The sequence below is a fragment of the Nicotiana attenuata genome, unplaced genomic scaffold (genome assembly GCF_001879085.1).
Source record: "Nicotiana attenuata strain UT unplaced genomic scaffold, NIATTr2, whole genome shotgun sequence".
Classification (NCBI taxonomy): Eukaryota; Viridiplantae; Streptophyta; class Magnoliopsida; order Solanales; family Solanaceae; genus Nicotiana; species Nicotiana attenuata.
Genome location: NW_017671986.1, coordinates 42,802 through 63,889, shown reverse-complemented (window position 1 = coordinate 63,889; position 21,088 = coordinate 42,802). Strand labels below are relative to the sequence as shown.

Here is a 21,088-nt window from a genome sequence, read left to right as displayed (position 1 = left end):
AGAAGTCCTATACTTGTCAAATTCCTAGAAAATTCTATCCGTTGGCATTGAACCAGTTCCGTCCATCCTAGAACTCTAAACCGTAATTTTTGCCAAATATCTAGGGAAGCCAAATCGATCATTTAAATTCTGGAGTTTCAGTTTGATTAGACTCCTATTTGACCCCTGCAAAAAGCTGTCGTTACTGATTAAATGTCTAATTCTCTTTAAATACACACCATCTCTCCAGCCTTCATCATAATTCCAAAACCGTCAAAAACTCTTCTTCACTTCCAATTGCCCTTTTCTCCAAAACTCCCAAATTCTCTCAAGAAATCAACAATCATGTCTAATCCACAAGACCATCCTGGATCTCCTCCACCACCAACTCTCTCAAATTTATCCTCATCTACTCCACCCAGTGATCTCAAAACCTAGACTACGAAGGCAGAAAATGCTTGCTTGAAAGACTGTAGCATCTGGGGCTTTGAGAAGGTTTTAAACGAAAGGTTGAAAGCAAGCCAAATGAAGCAAAGAAAAACTCCAAATTCAGACTCCAGCTCTGAGTCAGAATCATATCAATCAGCGACTGAGGGGGAAGGACATGGGTCTTCTAACTCTAAGAAGACTCAAGAATCCCCTACTGAGGTAAGTTCATCTGTGAATGAAAACATAGAGACTAGGTTTGTTCTGGTTGGACCCATTAGGGATGTTGAAGTGCCTGAGATACGTAGGAGTGGAGGTAAAAAGAATCTTGAAAAAGAAAAAGAGAGAGAGGGTGCATGTGGTGAAGAGAGGGGAAATGGGAAGGGAGCATTCTTGCTATATGTGGAGTTGCACAAGAGAGGTTAGAAGAGAGTGGCATGAAGTCAGGGGGAAGTGGTTCTGGGGAAGCTGCTGAGGGGTTGGTTCATTTGAGAATGTATAGAGATGAACCTGTTTCATCTACTGAAGAGACCCTAGCTGATCTACTGAAGAAGGTTGGGGCAAGCTATGACCCAAAGAAACGCAGAGCTCCCACAACAAAAGCCCCAAATGTTCCCAAGACTTCCAAGAAAAGAAAAGCTTCATCTCCTACACCTACTGCCTCTTCAGTGCCTAGGGGTAGAGCCACAAGAAGCAGGGTAAAACAGAGTGAAGCTGATCTACAAAAAGCCTTAGAAGAAAGTAAGAAAAAGAAAATGGATAAGGGAAAGGGAAAGATTGCAGAATCCTCAGAGGCTGTTGAGGAAGAGGAGATGGAACTGGTCCATTAAGAAAGGGGTACAACAGTGGAGGTTCCTACACCCAAGCCTAAAAAGCCCAAGACTTCCTCCAAGAAGTCTTCTTCTGCGCCTGTGGATGTTGAACCCACACTAGCCAAGAGGACAAGATCTGCAGTGAAAGCTAAACAAACAAAAGTTTCAGATGATGATGACTGGAGTGGAGAAGAAGAAAAGAATGATTCTGAGAAGGAACAGGACAAGTTTGCCATCTTTGGCAGAATGAAGATTTTAAAAGGTAGATTGTTGAGGGACCTGGTGGAACCAGGGATGATGAGATTGGTAGATTCTTTAGCTTCTCAAGGACGGAAGGACATAGTCCTTCAAATGGATGGTAGGCTAGCCAGAAATGAGCTGATTGAATTTATGGAAAATGCTGCTGTTAAGGATGGAGTTGTTAGTAGCTTGGTGAAGGGAGTCCCAATGCAGTTTGATGCAGAGAAACTGGGAGAGATTCTGGACATACCCTCTGAAGGGTTTGATGACTATACTAAGCAAAGGTGGCCATGCCTGGACTCCCTTCCTACTGCCCTTGAAATCACCAAGAGGTTCTGTGATTCAGAGGAAGTGAATAAAGCCAGGGCTGTGCAGAAAAGTGAGATGAGGCCTTAGCACAAGGTTGTATTTGAGTTTGTCAACAAGTTCTTATTGCCCAGACAAGAGAGAAGGCACACTGCTAACTACATGGACCTGGTTCTTGTGGAGTGCCTGGAGAGAGGAAAGCATATCAACTGGCCTGCACTCATTGTCAAACTGCTAGACAACGTTATAAATGGTTCCAAGGCTCATGCTACTCCATATGGCTTCATACTGACCACAGTACTGGACAGGCTAAATGTGCCTCTGAAGAAACGGGAAATGGCCTCGAGCAAGGAACACTCTGGCATCAAAACTCTTCTTGCCTGTGACTGTCCGGTCCATGCCATCCCAGTTGAACCTGGTTCATCTCTGAAGACACCCATCAACAGCAAAGTTAGGACTCTGGTTCAGGAATGTGCAGCTAAGGATGCTGAAATTGCTAGGCTCAAGGCTCGCGTGGTTGAAGTGGAAACTGAGAGAGATGGTCTTAGAATTGAGCTTGCCAAAGAAAAGGAGAAGAATGATGGAATTCGTCAGAACATGTTGAATCTTCCCCAAACTCAACCCTCCAGTTCCTCCGAGCCTTAGGACTCCTAGCACTTGTCTCCTGAACTTGTCTAGTACCCCCAGTGACCCAGATTAGGGATTTTTCTGTTTTTTTTTTTTTTTGCTCATGGTTGAATGTTTTTATTTCTTTTTGTGGATTGTTGGTGGCAACATATCTCTATCAATGACAACTGTTGTTTTCTCTTGTTTAATGATTATTCTGACCTTGATAGTTTAAATATGTTTGTTAGATTACTGATGATTGCACCAAGCTTGCACTTGCAGTTGCCCCAGTGGCCATGAGTATTTATTAAAATCTGGGGTTCACATTGTGTATGCAACTTTTCGATGATGCCAAAAGGGGGAAGAGATATTGTGCTTTACATATTCTGAAATAAGTGATGTTTATAACCTAATTAACCTGGTCCTTGATGATAAGTGAATTTTCTAAGTTTAGTGTTGATGGTTAAGCTGAGTTCTTACAGGTTTCGAATCAGTAAAACACGCAGAGTTTGTCATCATCAAAAAGGGGGAATTTGTTGGCCCAAGAACAGGTGAAGTTTTGAAGAATGACAAAAGAACTCAGTCATGGACCAGGTCCATCATGTGAAGCACAGTCATGATCAACCTATACATGTGAGATGCACGTAAAGGAGATAAGTCCTACTGATCAAGCAGCAATATCTCCTGATCTGATCGAAAAGGTTGCATATTGGATAAGGGGAGAAAGTCTCCGTATATGAAGAGAACACAATCCGGATAAAGATAGTGTTGGAGTTTGAGATCTTCAAGGACTCAACTACGATAGAAGATCAGCAATTGAGTCCCAATCAAACTCTGATTACTAACCTATTAAAAGACAGTGATTGTTCTCTTTACAGGTATTGCACAAATGCAGAAGTTAAACTAAATTGAGAGCAAAAGAGCAAGGCGATTTTGCAAGCAATTTATGTGAGATTTGAGTGTACACTCCTGAAGCTACTTGAACGAGATAGAAGAACCAATTCCATTGTGTCTCTCTTTTATTCTAGTTCAATTGTAGTAGGTGGTTAAAAGTTGTACCTTTCAGCTTTCATAGAAGCAATTGTATTAGGTACTTAGAGTGTTCAAGTTATAAGCTAACTTGAAGTTGTTGCAACAGTTGAGGCTGTGTGCTACAACGGGATTAGAGTTAATCCTTAGGTTTACAAAGAGTTTTTGTAAATGCTGTTTTGGCTCAGTGATATTAGTGGAAGTTTGGGAAAATCCTACTGAGTAGTAGGTCCTGGTTTTTTCACCTTTTGAGCCAGGTGTTTTCCACGTAAAAATCTCTGTGTTCTTTATTTTATGTACTTATCATTCCGCAAATAGTAGTATTTAGAACACCTAGAAGAACCAGGTTCTTCTAGAGCGAAAATTGGGTACCACACAAATCACCCCCCCCCCCTCTTGTGTGATATTGACGTTTAGAACATCAATTTCGAATAGATGCTGTAATTGCTTCACTTCAGTCTTGTAAAATCTAAAGTTTAGACGCTCATGATTTGTACTAGCAGTCCTTGGAGAGTTGTATAAAATTCAGTTATCTCATTTTCACCACGTGAATTGGGGTAAGTGTTCTCTACTCGGTTTGGTCATATTTCGTGAATCTATCCTCGATTTTGGCATTTGGTTGATGATTTCAAAAGAGAAATGGGGGGTTTTGACTAAAGTTTCCTAGAGTGAGTTTTTGAGTTTTGAACATCGATTCGGAGTCTGATTTGAGTGAAACTAGTATGGTTGGACTTGTAATTGAATGGATAGTCAGATTTTGTGATTTTTGTCAGGTTCCGAGGTGGGGGCCCAGGTTTAACTTTTTGGTTGACTTTGGGATTTTGATTAAAGATTCGACCTTTATCATTTGGAACTGTTTCCTTAGGCTTTATTTGATGTATTTGAGTTGCTTTTGGCTAGTTACGAGCCGTTCGGAGGTCGGTACGCGCGAGATAGCATTTTTGTAGCATCGCTTGGCTTGCTCGGTATTGGATTTGGCTTGTTCGAGGTAAGTAATGCTTCTAAACTTGGTGCTGAGGGTATAAAACCCCGAAATACGTAATATGTGATGGATGTTGAGGTGACGCGCATGCTAGGTGATGGGCGTGTGGGCGTGCATCGTGTAAATTGTGTTTTAGTCGATTCCATGGAACTGTGTAGCTATCTTATCTAAACATTTTTACTGTACTCTATGTGTTAGAGCACCTGAGCTGTAATTGATGCTAGAAATCATGTTTAAGTTATATGCTGGTATTATTGGGACCCATAGTGGCCGTTCTTTGCTATTGAGTTTTTACTTAATTGCAGTTATGTACTCAGTCGCATTTATCATTACATATCATATCTCAGTCTCTGTTATCGTGTATTGTCACATCTCGTATCATTTATTAGGGCCGCTTAGCATGAGCATTGTGAGCGAAGAGACTAGAGAGATTAATGACTGAGTGAGGCCGAGGGCCTGATTGTGAGTGATAATTAAGGGATCGGGTTGCACGCCGCAACATATTTTTATTTATTTATTTATGCCTGGATCTGGCTTATTATAGCGCTTGGGCTGAAGAAGCCCCTCCGGAGTCTTCACCCCCACAGTGAGCGCAGTGGATATTATATTTGGAATGGAGTTCCCTGGGCTGGATTGGCCCTATATAGTACTGAGTGACTGACTGTCAGTCACTATTTATATTGAGGGATGGATCTTCCCTGGGCTGGACCTGCCCCGTATAGTACTGAGTGATTGAGTGCTCTGACAGTGTGATTACATGAGTTCATCACTGAGATGCATTGCATTTTACATGCATACCTGAGATACATGCATAGATATGCATTTTCTTCTGCTACCCGATTTCTGGTGACATTCATGATTTCACCTGTATATTGACATGTAGGCATAGAGATGTATTCTCCTCATGCTATCTGAAAATGAAACATCTACTTTATTGTTGAAAGGTTTTTGGGGAAATCACAGTTTTCAAACTTACTCATATATTTTTGGGGGTTTTCGGTGAAAGATTTGGGATATACTGTTATACTTTAGAAGCTTGCCTATTTTCCCTAACTGTGAATGAGCTGAGTTATTTCTTGTACCATCTTTATTATACTATTATGAACTGTTGCGGTTATTGGAGTTGGACTCTGACCCTTGTCCTAGCTCGTCACTACTTTCAACCTAAGGTTATGTTTGTTACTTATTAAGTACATGAGGTCAGTTGTACTCATACTACACTTTTGCACCTTGCGTGCAGATGTTGGATGTTGATGTTGCTGCATACGGCGGGAGCTGGATCAGAAGATGTACTTACTCTCCAATTATGGCTATCACTTGTCCTTGGTAGCATTAGATTCGAATTATGTTCATTTACATTTCGAACAGGTGTTGTGATTGTTTCACTTCAGTCTTGTAAAAATCTAAATTTTAGACGCTCATGATTTGTACTACCAGTCCTTATGGAGTTGTATAAAATTCAGTTATCTCATTTTTGACTCACTTCAGTATTATTATATTGTGTTTTATTATTAGTTGGCTTACCTAGCGGGTGGGGTTAGGTGTCATCACGACGGTTTGAATTTTGGGTCGTGACAGAGGGTAAGTCGAAGACTTCTGGAATCGAAAAGTGGAGAAGTGAAAAAGGGTCAGAGTTTTTATAGGGGAAGAACAATCAATGCGCGACGTTTCACATTCAAGGACAATCAACTGGCGGCTGACACGTGTCTCAAGTCAGAACGACGCGACTTATGGGACGTTTCGTCGGTGGTAACGTACGAAGGAAGAAATCGGGGTTCACTTTTCGCTTCCCATCGCTTCGATAAATCTACCTCCGAAAAACGAGGGGACTATCTGTGTACGGGTAAAATTAGGGGCAATGCCAACCCCGATTCCCCGATGAAAGAACGAAGGGGGAACGCGGATCTGCGAGATTGTAATCGGGGCCAGAGACCCATCGTATCTAAACCCGGGAAGGATAGACGATATATCCGACATCAGACACGGTAAAGCAACGCACCCCGGACCAAGTATAACTTTTAGACCGCGGGAGACGCAGTGGACGATTATGCACGACTGATGGGGATGTAATAATCGCCCTCAACCGGACATTGCGGCGCGAATGTCGTTCAGAATCAACTATGGATCAATAATTACCGGAAAAAAACTTGTACTAGGACTGAAATTATCCTACTATATAAAAGGGAAGTTTTTCTTTGATCTGACACATTGTAACACGCAATCCAAAGCAATAAAAGTTTATTTTTACTTTCTAGCTACTGTTAAGAACTTTGCTCACTTGTTCTATTCTTCATTCACGATTGTGCTCGAACCGAAGGTCCAATCGAGGACGAGTTCACTGTTCAATATAAGATCAAGCTTGGTCACAACATTGCAATTGGTTTGATCGTTTATTTCGTCTTTAATTCATTTATCTGCTATTCTTAGTTGTTCGCGTTGAATTAAACCACGTGTCCTTTAAACCGCGTACAAATTTAATTTATACCCAATTTTGGGGTAAACAAAAATAAAAAATTGGTACAGTATATAAGAAATCAGCTGTGGCTTCCAATTCTTCTTTCTTTTCTTTTTGCCTTTGCTTCCCTTTTTTTTATATTTCAAAGAAAGATACTGAAGATAGAGAACCCTTGACATATTCCCCCTATCACACTGCTAATCTAGGAAATGCTTAGCTACTTCAGAACCAATTACCAAGGCAATGATTTTGCTTTTTCTTGTTTTATATTTCCTAGATGAAGTCCCCAATGTTCATTATCCTCTTGAAGTGCTCAATCGTGGATTTCTCTCAGTCGTCGATGGAGGGACGTGTGTTGTTTGGGAGCCTCCGGCCACGTATAAATGAACTAAACAGATGCAGAGCTCTTGAAGGTTGTGCATATGGCACCATATGTGCAGCACCTCTTACAGTGGCAAAGGTCAATAAGTTGCCATACTCTGTTTGCCAACCTCCGACCTGTTTAAACAACACAAACAGTTGATTACACTCATCATCAGCGTTGTTGGAAAGAAAGAATTCGATTTTACATTACCTGTCCTTTGTGAAACCAAGCTCCATATGGGACTGTAATCTTGAACCCCATGTCATGAGCTAGCTCGCGTACAAGGGTCCTGGAGCCAAGCAATGGCACTACAGAATCTTGGTCTCCGCTGCAGCAAGAAAATTCAAAATCGAGCACTATTTATTTCTAGGACAAGAAAATGGACCAAACCTATGGACAGTAGGTTTGGAATCTTTACCTGAAAATCCAAACAGGAATATGGTTTTGGATTATTCTTTTGAGCAATGGAAGAATATTGATGTTCCCGTCTACGTCACTGTAATTCAGAACACTGCAATAGAAGTAAGAATCCATTAGCAATACAAACGGTTCATTGAAATTTATGGCCTTTGACATAGTAGGTAAATCATAGAAGTCAAAGGTTCTAATTTGCTAGTGAAATAGTAACATCATAGATGTAATCAGTTATTGTGTGTCTGTTTATATGAACTTGATATTTTACACACTTACCGGCTGCACATCGACCAGCTATGCGCCAGGTTGGTCCTATTTGCATGAAGTGCTTTCTGAACCTCCGGAAGGTTAAAATAGAAGCGCCTTTCATAGCTCATGCACACATCAACACCCACACTCATCTTAGTAGCCTGCAAAGGGGGAAAGAAAGCACTATTAAGTTCCAGCATAAACACAGATATAAAGAAGTTGAGTGAATGAAGAAAACCAAATTTAAAGTACCATTTTCCTTAATCGCAACTCTTGTTCCACTATGGACGGATAGCACACATCAAGAATCACATCATAGTTATTTATATATTCACTAATAATGTCGTTTGCTTCAGATATGGCATTATTGCATTCATGTGAAACATTGTGTGGACTGCCAAAGGTATAATCCTCAAAGTCACATTGATTCATAATTGCTAGCCCTACTTCATCAGAAATCATCCCATGAGACCAAAAGTATTCATAGGTTGCTGGAACATCACGATCAAGTTTCAGGAGTGGATTCCCAATCTGACAAAGAAAATGAAACATTTAACCAGCATATACCCACAGAAAACTTCTCCAGATAAATCATAAATATGAAGATAAAGAAATTAATAAATAAAGGCATGCATAAGAGAGGTATAGTTTGCTTACTGCAACTCCTTTAACGTTGAACTTGTATTCTTTTGAATGTTCGTTGTGGTCAAGAAGAGTAACAGCTAATTGTGGAATGTAGTGCCCTGAACAAGAGAAGATAAAACTATGTCAGCCTAGAGGAATATTACCAGCAGAAGAGAAAGAACAGAACAGAATCACGAATCTCATTTCTTAACGACAGATCCTGCTAAGCACGGGCTTAGGACTAAATCCCCTTTCCCTGACAAGTCTAAACGTCACAGGATTCCTTAGGGACCAGTTGAAGAAGGACAAGCTAAATGAAAATAATTAGAAGACAATCTGTTGCCTAAATCCAGCAACAGATTTTTGTTTTTCTCTGAATAAGGCGCTGACAATTTTTAAAACGAATTCCTACAATTCTCTTCAAGCATCAACAGCAATTATAAAAATATAGTCTTCTCATCAACAGCAATTACAAACATATACTATAGTTTTAATAAGTTTGATAGTTCAAAATGAGAACAGGAGATAAGTTTGATTGTTAAATGTCTTTGACCTGCATAACTTTCTCCTGTGAGATATAGTTCCCTTGATCTGAATGCCGGGAATTTCTTCAACCATTCCATCATGAATATATGCATATCCATTGCTGCCACAGAAGCAAGTAGGCTAAATTTCAGCTATTTGCTAGGATTAAATACAACTAATGCATGATCATAACATCGTTGTTGCTTTTTCTTTTACCAGTTTTTGCATCACCGGTGTTGTAGTCTGAACTTGTATTCGAGTATGACCAGCCTACTCCAGCTGGAGATTCGACAAATAGGAGATTTGATGCTAGTGTACAAAAGAGAAGAAGTGGTGAGTTCATTATCTTTACTCATATTGTTCTAAACAAACATGTAGTAATCAGCTCTTTCAACCCTACTGAGCATACCTTTATTCCATGATTTTGAGTTTCTTCGAAGACCTCGACCGTCACCTGTGGGAAAGAATGGTCCCAACTCTGTAAAGGCACCCCCACCAATTGATGAGCAACCTGGGCCTGAAACACAAAGATAAGACCTTTTATTGTTCTTGATTCACCAAATTCACAACATTTTAATTTAAGAAATATCCGGAAAAAAGAAATATAACTCTGCAAGATTCTGCCTTCGTTTCACTAGTTCAATCAGGCTTACTCATAAAAGCAGGGGCGGATTTAGGGGGGGTCAGGGGGCGGAAAGACCTCTATATATTATGTTTTGAATCCCTTTGATGCAGCTCAAATGCATAGCTTAGTGGTCAAGGGGTTTAAAACTTTCATAAGGTCATTAGTTCAAGTCCCACTAGCTACAATCTCTTTTGTAACTTTTTTATTTTTTGAACCCTTCCGCGGAAATGCTGCCTCCGCCACTGCTTTCACTCAATTTGAGTGAACTCCCGTGTAGTTCAACAAGTTTGAGATTCCATCTCAGTATAAGTTTACTCTTATTTTTGTAGTTCTAAAATTAGTTCAGTCCAAATACTGCTGTAAGTTCCATCTCACTATCAAACTTAACATCTTGTTAGCTTGTGATAACGTAGCTGCAGACTAATTAACGTCTGCTTTCAGTACTCAGATTGAATACGCACAAATATATAGAGTGTGTGTAAGGAGAGGGAGGGGGTTTTGGGGGGGGGGGGGGGCAAAAACAAAGTACAAAAATGAACAAGAAAGTTGTTTCCTTTTTTTAAAACATTGAAGTTAAAAAAACATGACACGCAACAAACAAAAAACAAAAGCTCGAACTCCAAGCAATATGAAAGTACACATAAATTCCAAGGCACATTTGTTTAAAAAATGGAAAAGAAGAAGTAAAAAACAGACCTCCATTGAGCCAAAGAGTGAGCGGTTTATGATCAGGATTCACCTCAGCTTCAACAAAGTAATAAAACAAACTCCTCCCAGCTTTTACATCTACATCCACATACCCTGCATATTGCCTAAAACTAACCTTAGGTTGTCCAGGCAATGCCTTCACTAAATCCTCCTCTGGATACCCTTTTGCTCCTATTACTAAACTCACAATCACCAATCCACAAAACCACCACATACCCATCTCACTAAACCTCATCAAGATTCAAACTTTAGCTTCAAATTTGACTCACTCGCTCTCTTATAAAAGAAAGAGAGAAAAAAAAAAACAAAACTTTATAACAGAAAAAGGAAATGGAGAGGATAATAGCACGTGAATTGCGGGATACTTTCAAACAGAAAGCAATTAATTTTGCTATATATAGAATTTAACCAAGAAAGAGAGGAAGGAATGAGTAACGTGAGTAGAGTGTGCAGGTTTTGTGATGGGGTTGGTGAGTAAGTGCGGTGGTGTTTAATAAAGATTTTGCAAGCTTTACAGTAAACTTTAGACAGTGTTTGTTATAGTAGAGAAGAAAGAAATAGTAGACGTTAGAAAGTTGCAGATTTGCAGTGTCCAGTGGATGAGTAGTACACCACCCACCCTAATGAACCACCCTAGGTGAGTAAGGGGTATGACCCTATGAGAATTATTGAGAGCTATATTGGCCTTTTTCAAGAATCAAAGAAAGCTTATTCTAGTCAACAAAGGCAGGTAATACATGTATTTTGTTTTGTTTGATATCAGAATTGTATTAGCACAAAAGCCATATATTATCCACTTGTTGTTTGGACATAGATTTAATTGAAATTTGAAAAAAGAGTTTTTGAAGTTATATTGAAAAATTAAATTTTTGAAAGTTAAAATTGTATTTGAACACGCATTTCATTAGAATAAAAGTTGAAGTTTTGTGAGTGGAAGAAAAAATTTCACCCTAAAACTGTCCTAAATCAGTTTTTTGGAAATTTGATAATTTTTAAAGTTTATTTTCCAAACAATGTTGTCAAAAAAATTCTGAAAAAATAAAGCCAAAATCTATGGCAAAATGAGAACTTAGTTCATCTATATTTTTAATATTAGCAAATGGTCTTGTATTAGCTTTTACCATTTAAAAGAAGCTCCAACATGAAATGGTTGCAGTCCATGTGTCCGAAATTTTGGAGAAAGAATATTCATATTTATTCCTCGACTTTTGACTAAGGTTAAAAAAATAATTATAGGAGCTCTGTTTAGGATCGAGGATAAAAATGAACTTTTTTCTTATGACAATAGAAAGTTTAGACCAAAAATAGTGCTAGTGAAAATTTGATCCTTTTCCTTTTTAATAATATCACTGAAGAGGTAATTACAAATAATCTTTTATAATAAATGTAAATAGTAACTAGGAAATAAACCAATCAACTTATTATAAAATATTAAACTATATTAATAGAGTAAAAATATTTTACACGGTTAATATTAGATGTCCTGATTAAATTCTATTTTTATCATTATTTAGTGGTTTTGACATTGGCGTAGCCACAAGTTAAATGGTTATATGTTATGTTTTGAACGCCCTTAACATAATTGAGTGAGGTAGCTATGCGGTCCAAAGTATTCAAAGTAATGTGTTGTTCACGGATTCAAAGTTATCTGTCCATTTTGTTTATCAGAACTAAACGGAACCACCGTTTGTGGTCTATTTGACCCTTTTTCAAGCTAAATTTTTTCCTAATAAATAACTTTAAAACTTAAAATTTGTGTAAATATATACAACTAATATTAAAAGTAGTTTTTAGCTAAAAGTAATTTCTTTATCAAATTTTACAATTTAAAAGTCAAGCTCTACAAAAAATTCTTCAACAAAAGCTCTTTTCAGACTACAAGCTCTCTCGACTCTCTCTTTTTCTTAGTTTTATGTTTACTTTTATTAATAAAATGTCTATTGTTGTCTTTCTAATGTTAATTTGGTTTATAATTATAGCTCTAGCAAGTATTTTTATTGTTTAGCTAAATACTGCGTAGTTTGCTTTAAAATTTTGGCGCACCATTTATCGACAAAAGAAAATTATTGTCTTATTTAAAATTTGAACATCCTTGAAAGAATTCTGGCTACGCCACTAGGTGTTGGTATATGGTTGGAGTAGGAAAAAGGAAATAGAAGATCTTGATTGAAGGGGAATTGATATGGGAAATTAGATGTTTGATCGTTCAATTAAATTTAAAAACTTTAACATATCAAAGTTAAGTATGAATCGACATAAGCTCCAATAAATAGGACAAGCTACTAAGTAATAGCAAATAATTTTATTTGATTAAATCGTAGGGGTCACGGGAAAAATCTTAGCCGAAAATTATACGAGTAACATGTTCTTATTTGACATAATTTAATCCGTTTCATTTATTAATGACGATAGACAGTGAAAATAGGGACAACACCTGCTTTTTACCTTTTGGTTTAATAAATTGATTTTATTCTCTTTGTATTAAAAAATAGAAGTGGAGGTGAAGAAAAGGTGAAATAATTCAAAACAGTGCAACAAAAAAAGTGAAGCCAATAATTTCCCCACAATTCAAGTTTGAATTAAAGGGAGCTAAAAGAGACATCTTTTTGGTTTAAAATAAATTATTTGAGGTCCTTATTGTGAAATAAACTCCTTTACATTATAAAAGAAGAAAAAACTAGAATCTTGACACCTTTACCTAGTTATAAACGATGCATACAAGAGTAGAACAAACAAAATAACCTTGTGATAATCGAACTTTTGAACATATAAAATATAATTTGCCAGCTCTATCGAAAAATTGTCACTCAATTCCGAATTAATAGATTATTGTACCTTGCAAATGTAAAGAATTTGCAAGCTGGATCATATACTTACAAAAGAATATAAGGAAGAATTTTAAATTCATTATCCAAATATTTTATTCTGAGTATAGGATATTGATGATAGGCTATAATTGCATATTTTAGTCGCTTATTACACTCGAATTTACTGCACTTTAATTGAGTTTGCGCTTTAATCGCTAGTGTTTTGCACTAATTGTGTGTTTTATGCCTTGTAGGTGTGATTCCGAGCTATATATATGTTATGGAATGAATTTAAGTGATTTGAAGCTTTGAAGTCTGAGTAAAAGCTGAAGGAATTAAGCCGGGATCGTGTTCGGAGGTCAAATTTGATAATTAAGTACGAACCAAGACTTGAGGAGGCATATTGCGCACTGTCTAGTAAAATAGACATAACTTTTTGGCTCAGAACTCTATTTGGGCTCCACAATATATGGTTGGAAAGCTAACTCAAAGGGCTACAACTTTCATGTTTTACGTTTTTCCAAATTCCAAACGGAACAGGATGAAAAAACCGCGGTTTTTCCGCGACCGCGGTAGAAGATGGTCGCGGACAACTGAAGAATCAGAGGGCATGTTTGGCCGCGGTTCCACCGCGACCGCGGCAAAACCGCGGCAGGAAGCGAAAATTTCAGGGACTAAAGTGCAAAACATGGGATTTTAAGTCCTAAACCCTATATTAAACAAAGGAGGCCGGCCAAGAACAAGAAGAGGACATATTTTGGACACAAATTAGACCTAAGGAGGCGGAGAGACACTACTTTAAGGTTAGACAACACCCTTGGAGGCAAGAACACATTGGGAGCAAGGCGGAGAATTCTTCTACGAGTTTTTCCTTCCTCTTCCTATTTTTCATTGTTGGTTATGACTTTTAGTATTGTAGTTTTACATACTATTATGAATAGCTAATTTGTTATCTAGAGTTTTGATAGAACCTTTTGTAGGATAAATTCTTGTTATGTTTTTATATAATTGAGCCATAGCTTTTCTCTATTTGTTCAGCTATGTTTATATTGTGGTTGGTTGAAGAGCTCTCAATTAGCTGTGCCTATTTAGTATGCATAACTCGGGACAGAGTGCATATTTAGGTAATTGTTGAACAACACCACTCCCAAAGTATATGAGAGATCAATAACCGAGGGTTTAAAGGCGGGATTAGGGATAACGAAGCCTTGGGTGCGATCTAAAGTGAGCTGTATTAAAAGCCAGCTAGCGTATCTCGGGAGAGTACGTCTAGTAAATTGTCGTAATTACTCGGGAGAGATTTACGGTAATAAGAGTGCTCATGATCGGTAGAGAATACTTAGGCGAAATTATAGAAGACATAGCAGGAAGGATTCCGACAATTGGGGAAATCATAACTCTAGACCTCCTTAATCTTTTCTCTAGCTCTCAATATCTTTAGTTGTTAATTTACTATTTTAATTTGTTAGTTAAGTAGTTAAACACAAGAATCTTAATATCTATAAGTTAGGAATTGTTCAAGCTTGTCTTCTTGGTGATAGTGAACAGCTGTGGTTAAACCTTAGTTCTCTGTGGGATTCGACTCCGGACTTGTAAACCGGATTATATTTGCAACGACCGCATTGTCCTTTTTATAAGGCATAGTTGGGCGTGATCAAATTTTGGCGCCGTTGCCGGGGAACTAATGGTGTAGTTGTAGCTGTATATATTGCTAGGGTTCAAGTTTGAACTTTTATTTTGTTTTGTTTTTTCTTGGTATTTTTTTATAACTGTTGATTTGAGAAACATGACATCTTGGAATTATGGGAATTTAGGTGTAGATAATTCTACTATTGATCTCCATACATATTGTAAAGAAAACCACCCGTGGCAAAATTTTCAAAACGTTCCTGAGAGCGAGTTATGTGCACCAACTCAATCTTATTTGTGCCTCTACCATTAGCCCAGGTGGCAACTGCATATAGACATCCTCATGCAAATCCCCATGAAGGAAGGCATTATTGACATCCAACTGGAACATTGCCCAACTATGTTTCACTGCTACTGCAATCAAGGTTCTCACTGTGGTCATCTTAACCACTGGAGAAAAAGTTTTTGTGAAATCCACACCCTCCTGTTGGGTATAGCCTTTCACAACAAGTCTGGCTTTATACCTTTCTATTGTGCCATCACACCTATGCTTTACTTTGTATACCCACCTGCAGCCTATTGCCTTTTTGTCAGATGGTAAAGGGACCAGGTCCCAAGTATTATTNTTAATATTATAATTTGAAATTGTTCAAACTTGTCTTCTTTGCGATATTAACAATTACAGCGAAACCTTGTTCTCTGTGGGATTCGACTCCGGACTTTTAGATCGGATTATATTTGCAGCGATCACTTATCCTTTTTAGGACTAGAGTTGGGCGTGATCAAATTTTGGCGTCGTTGCCGGGGAACTACGGTGTAGTTGTAGCTGTATACATTGCTAGGGTTCAAGTTTGAACTTTTATTTTGTTTTATTTTTTTCTTGGTATTTTTTTTATAACTGTTGATTTGAGAAACACTACATCTTGGAATTATGGGAATTTAGGTGTAGATAATTTTACTATTGATCTTCATACATATTGTGAAGGAAATCACCCGTGGCAAAATTTTCAAAACGTTCCTAAGAGCGAGTTATGTCCACCAACTCAATCTTATTTGTGGAATGTGTGTGATGTGTGTGGTGGTAAAAATGGTCACCTTCATGGTTATGCTTGTGTTTCTTATTTTTCCCCAACCCCTTGCTATGATGGTTCTACCTTTTCTTGTGAAGTTAATAGGAACAAAGAACCTGGGAATGCGGACCTGAAGGAGATCAAGGATATACTAAAGTGCCTTCTGGAACAAAACAATGAGAAATAATTGCACATTGAAAGGCAAGAGGCAACTATTCGCAAGTTGGAGGCTCAATTGAGTCAAGTGGTTGGAGCTTTTAATGCTCAACAAGCCAATATTGAGGATAGTAGCCAAGAAGAGCATGAATTGAGTTGTTAAATGGGGAGGTCAGAGTAGAACATCAACAACCTATCCAACTAGAATTTGAGGATGTCAATGTTGAAGAAGTAATACTAGAGTCAACCAAGGACGTTGAAGATACAAATTTAGTTGACTCTAGTGTGATTGGTGTTGAGGAGGTTAAAAATCTTGAAGTTCATGTATTTGAGTGTGTTGGGCCTCATTCCAAACACTTCTCTACATTATGTTCAGACGGTTAAATGGAAATTCACCCTTATGAGCATAAAAAGGAGTCCAAGGAAGAGGTAGATGAGCCTTATATTTTGGATTTCTCAAGGCCGTCTAGGCAAGGTGACACTCCTCGGTCGAGAGCCAACAAGTGCATAAGATTTTATCTAATTTATGGCTCGCAAGAATTTGTACTGCCCCAAGAGAATAATCATAAGCTTGAAGCAAAACTTGGGGTTCATTTCATAAGCTCGAGGTGGAGGCAAAAAGTGATTCGCGTCGTGCCGCGACGTTAAATCAAGCGCTTGTTGGGAGGCAACCCAGCTTTATTGCTTTCTTTTATTTATTTTTTATTTTTTTAATTGTATTATTTTTGTAATGTCAATTTTTTATTTTTTAGGAGCATGGAAAGCAAAGGTATTGGAAGGATGCAACAGCATGGTTGGAACTAAGTGTGAGGTACCCGCACGAAGAACCAAGCTTGGGAGAAGTCTGAGTACCCCATGAACTGCTAGTGCTTCAGCCTTTGGTCTACCAGGGAGTTTCTCTTACCCTCTTATGGTTAAGCTGTGCATTGGGGACAATGCACAATTTTATGTTTGGGGTGATGAGATTATCTGGGTGACTTTTCATGCTACTTTAGCTGTATTAGTTTAATTAAATAGTATTTTTTATTTAAAAAATATTTGACTTTTCCCGACGATGGATCTATTAGACAATTTTCTTGAGGGATTTAAGTCAGAAAAAAAAACAAAAAGATTTTCTTTGTAGGTAGTGTAATAATTCCCCCTTGGTTTTTCTTTAAACCACGGTTCTTTTCCAAGGGTTTTATTTGAACCGGGTGTAGTTAGTTTTTTTTTTAGGAATAGGAGCCATTGTGTTGTGTTTTGCATTGAAGCAATATCTCTTGACTTGGTTATTCCTTGAGAACAGTGAGTACTTTGGCTGTGACGCTTAGGCTCAGTTTTTGACTCTTGTATAAGTACCTTAAATTGTATGATTTTAAATTTGCTTAACTGCTTTGACTAGAGTGTCTTGATGAAACCAATCCTGAGTGAGTTATGTGCCATGTGTGTGTAAGGATTTGTTATATTCTGTGCATTGCATTTGATGCCTATAACTTGCCCCGTGTGTTTGCAAAGCGAAATAGTAGTTTTATTCAGTCTAGGAAGTGATATAGGCATTTCTTTGTTGAGCCAGATATGTATATTTTACCCGCCTAATTATTATGTATCGTAGTTAACCCCTTTGAGCCTGTAATCCTGTTTCTTTGGCAACCACATTACAAGCCTTACCCATTTGTTCGAATTAACCATCTATTTGAACCATTGAAACCTCTCATGAGCACGTGAATTATTATAAACTATGTAAAAGTTAAAGTGTGGGGTGGTTGGTTTGGCTCTTGAGTGGAACTAATGAAATAAGGAGAAAGGTGCACTGTTTTGAAAAAGTAAGAGCTACTTGAATTGGAAAAAAAAAATAGTTGGATTCTTGTGAAAAAAATTCCTTGATAAGTGGTGGCTCTTGATGTAAGTGTGCTTAAAGAAGAATGAGGTAATATACATTGATGTGAAGGTGGAGTTTTGGTTTGACATAAGTATGGGGTTTGAATGTTAAAGTATATGTATTAAAGTGCTTAGGGAGGTGTAGTCACTCTTATATCTAAATGAATCCTACCCGTCCCGTAGCCTACATTACAACCAAATAATGTCCTAATTGATCCAAGATTGAATGAGCTCGATTAGTTGAGTAGTACACTACGGGCAAGCTTATGGTGCATCTTTTGTGGCATATGAATGTTATTTCTGAGAGTGAGTGAATTCTTTCTATCTTGAGTTCCTAAGTGTTCTTAAATTTTATTGTGTGGAACTACTCTCTTTTGTTGTGTGAGGGCACTTGATTCATGAAGGAAAGGTAATGTCAGTCACCTCTATATTAGAGTAAGTGGGTGAGTTGTGAATAACGTGTGGTACTTGTGAGTCAAATCTTGAGGTGAAGATGTTACGCTTTTGTGCTTAGTCTATTTTAAATACTCTTGGTGTGATGAGTTAGGAGAATTGTTTAAAAAGGTCGTGTCTATAAAAAAAGTGGAGTTTGATTGCTCGAGGACGAGCAATGGTTTAAGTGTGGGGTGTTGATGATAGGCTATAATTGCATATTTTAGTCGCTTATTACACTCGAATTTACTGCACTTTAATTGAGTTTGCGCTTTAATCGCTAATGTTTTGCACTAATTGTGTGTTTTATGCCTTGTAGATGTGATTCCGAGCTATATATATGTTATGGAATGAATTTAAGTGATTTGAAGCTTTGAAGTCTGAGTAAAAGCTCAAGGAATTAAGCCGGGATCGTGTTCGGAGGTCAAATTTGATAATTAAGTAAGAACGAAGACTTGAGGAGGCATATTGCGCACTGTCTAGTAAAATAGACATAACTTTTTGGCTTAGAACTCTATTTGGGCTCCACAGTATATGGTTGGAAAGCTAACTCAAAGGGCTACAACTTTCATGTTTTACGTTTTTCCAAATTCCAAACGGAACAGGATGAAAAATTGCGGTTTTTCCGCGACCGCGGCAGAACCGAGGTAGAAGATGGTCGCGGACAACTGAAGAATCAGAGGGCATGTTTGGCCGCGGTTCCACCGCGACCGCGGCAAAACCGCGGCAGGAAGCAAAAATTTCAGGGACTAAAGTGCAAAATATGGGATTTTAAGTCCTAAATCCTATATTAAACAAAGGAGGCCGGCCAAGAACAAGAAGAGGACATATTTTGGACACAAATTAGACCTAAGGAGGCGGAGAGACACTACTTTAGGGTTAGACAACACCCTTGGAGGCAAGAACACATTGGGAGCAAGGCGGAGAATTCTTCTACGAGGTTTTCCTTCCTCTTCCTATTTTTCATTGTTGGTTATGACTTTTAGTATTGTAGTTTTACATACTATTATGAATAGCTAATTTGTTATCTAGAGTTTTGATAGAACCTTTTGTAGGATAAATTCTTGTTATGTTTTTATATAATTGAGCCATAGCTTTTCTGTATTTGTTCAACTACGTTTATATTGTGGTTGGTTGAAGAGCTCTCAATTAGCTGTGCCTATTTAGTATGCATAACTCGGGAGAGAGTGCATATTTAGGTAATTATTGAACAACACCACTCCCAAAGTATATGAGGGATCAATAACCGAGGGTTTAAAGGCGGGATTAGGGATAACGAAGCCTTGGGTGCGATCTAAAGTGAGCTGTATTAAAAGCCAGCTAGCGTATCTCGGGAGAGTACGCCTAGTAAATTGTCGTAATTACTCGGGAGAGATTTACGGTAATAAGAGTGCTCATGATCGGTAGAGAATACTTAGGCGAAATTATAGAAGACATAGCAGGAAGGATTCCGACAATTGGGGAAATCATAACTCTAGACCTCCTTAATCTTTTCTCTAGCCCTCAATATCTTTAGTTGTTAATTTACTATTTTAATTTGTTAGTTAAGTAGTTAAACACAAGAATCTTAATATCTATAAGTTAGGAATTGTTCAAGCTTGTCTTCTTGGTGATAGTGAACAGCTGTAGCTAAACCTTAGTTCTCTGTGGGATTCGACTCCGGACTTGTAAACCAAATTATATTTGCAACGACCGCATTATCCTTTTTATAAGGCATAGTTGGGTGTGATCAGATATTTGCCTCAATGTTGATGCACTGGAGTAGTACTATTAATAAATTGCCAGAAAAAATTGAAAGCAAAGATTTGGAATGGCTGGGGACAAAGCACAAGGTTTCTTCCTCCGAGTACTTCTTCCCAAAAGCCGCATACTAAATAAATAATTTAGTACGATCATCCTATCCACATTTACATACGTGTAAGACTACGTGTGCATTTCAATTTACTGGTAGAAATTATTTAATTTTTTGTTTGGAAAATATTATATGCGTTCTAAACATCATTTATCATGTAGTGTTTTAATTTCAAACTACTCATTGAAGTCACCTAGTAAAAAGATTTTTATACTTTAGTATGTTTACATAGTTAACATTTTCCTCGTATTTACTCTTTTTATTATCTTTTATGTTATTATTGTTGACCATTGTTAGTCAACCTGTATTACTGTATAAATAATAAAACAGTAAACTTTCTGAAATAGAAGAACAGAAAGTTAGTAGCATCAGAATGTCGAAATAATATTTGAGCATAATTTTGGAATAAATTGAGCCCACTGAATGCACAGTGTGCCCTTAAGGAAATTATTCCACTCGACTACCCGAGGTGCTGGAATATTATTCTCCCAGGATAGAACGATTTTAACTTACCAGTGTATTGGTACCAAAAACTCTGATGAACTGCGAAGCACTCAATGGTTATAAAACACACTGGAAAATTTTGTGCAGAAGAAGAAGAAGAAAATCAGAAAATTTAGTAAGGAAAGATTCTGGGGTTCAAAGCATATTTATAAACTTTCTCGCACTGTTTCTGAAAAGGTTTGCAACCTTTCAGAAACAACCATGGCTGTTGGAACAGGTGGGAATATTTCTATTTGAAATATTGCGGGAAAACGTATTTAAAATAATTCGGGAAAAAAAAACGGACCGGACTGGGTCGCGTCGCGGGTCCTGGGTTATTTCGGGTTAAATTTTGGTTAATTAATTAAATAACTAAAAGAAATTTGTCCAAAAAGATTAATCAATCAATCTTTGACCAAATCCGAAGCCAAAATCGAGCCGAGCGAGCGACGATGACG

The 21,088-nt window shown here is 37.8% G+C and overlaps 1 protein-coding gene across 1 annotated transcript; it reads right to left on the bottom strand.

Annotated features, from left to right (window-relative positions):
- Positions 1 to 6,795: 6,795 nt before the first annotated feature.
- Positions 6,796 to 10,881, bottom strand: LOC109211190 (serine carboxypeptidase-like 42). Its single transcript, XM_019374692.1, has 10 exons — positions 10,333 to 10,881; positions 9,421 to 9,528; positions 9,228 to 9,320; positions 9,040 to 9,132; positions 8,520 to 8,605; positions 8,115 to 8,393; positions 7,890 to 8,023; positions 7,618 to 7,710; positions 7,410 to 7,527; positions 6,796 to 7,333 (listed from the first exon to the last, which is right to left on the bottom strand). Exons 1-10 carry the CDS (start codon positions 10,577 to 10,579, stop codon positions 7,166 to 7,168), a joined length of 1,419 nt encoding a protein of 472 aa, XP_019230237.1. The 5' UTR covers positions 10,580 to 10,881; the 3' UTR covers positions 6,796 to 7,165.
- Between the last annotated feature and the right edge of the window lie 10,207 nt (positions 10,882 to 21,088).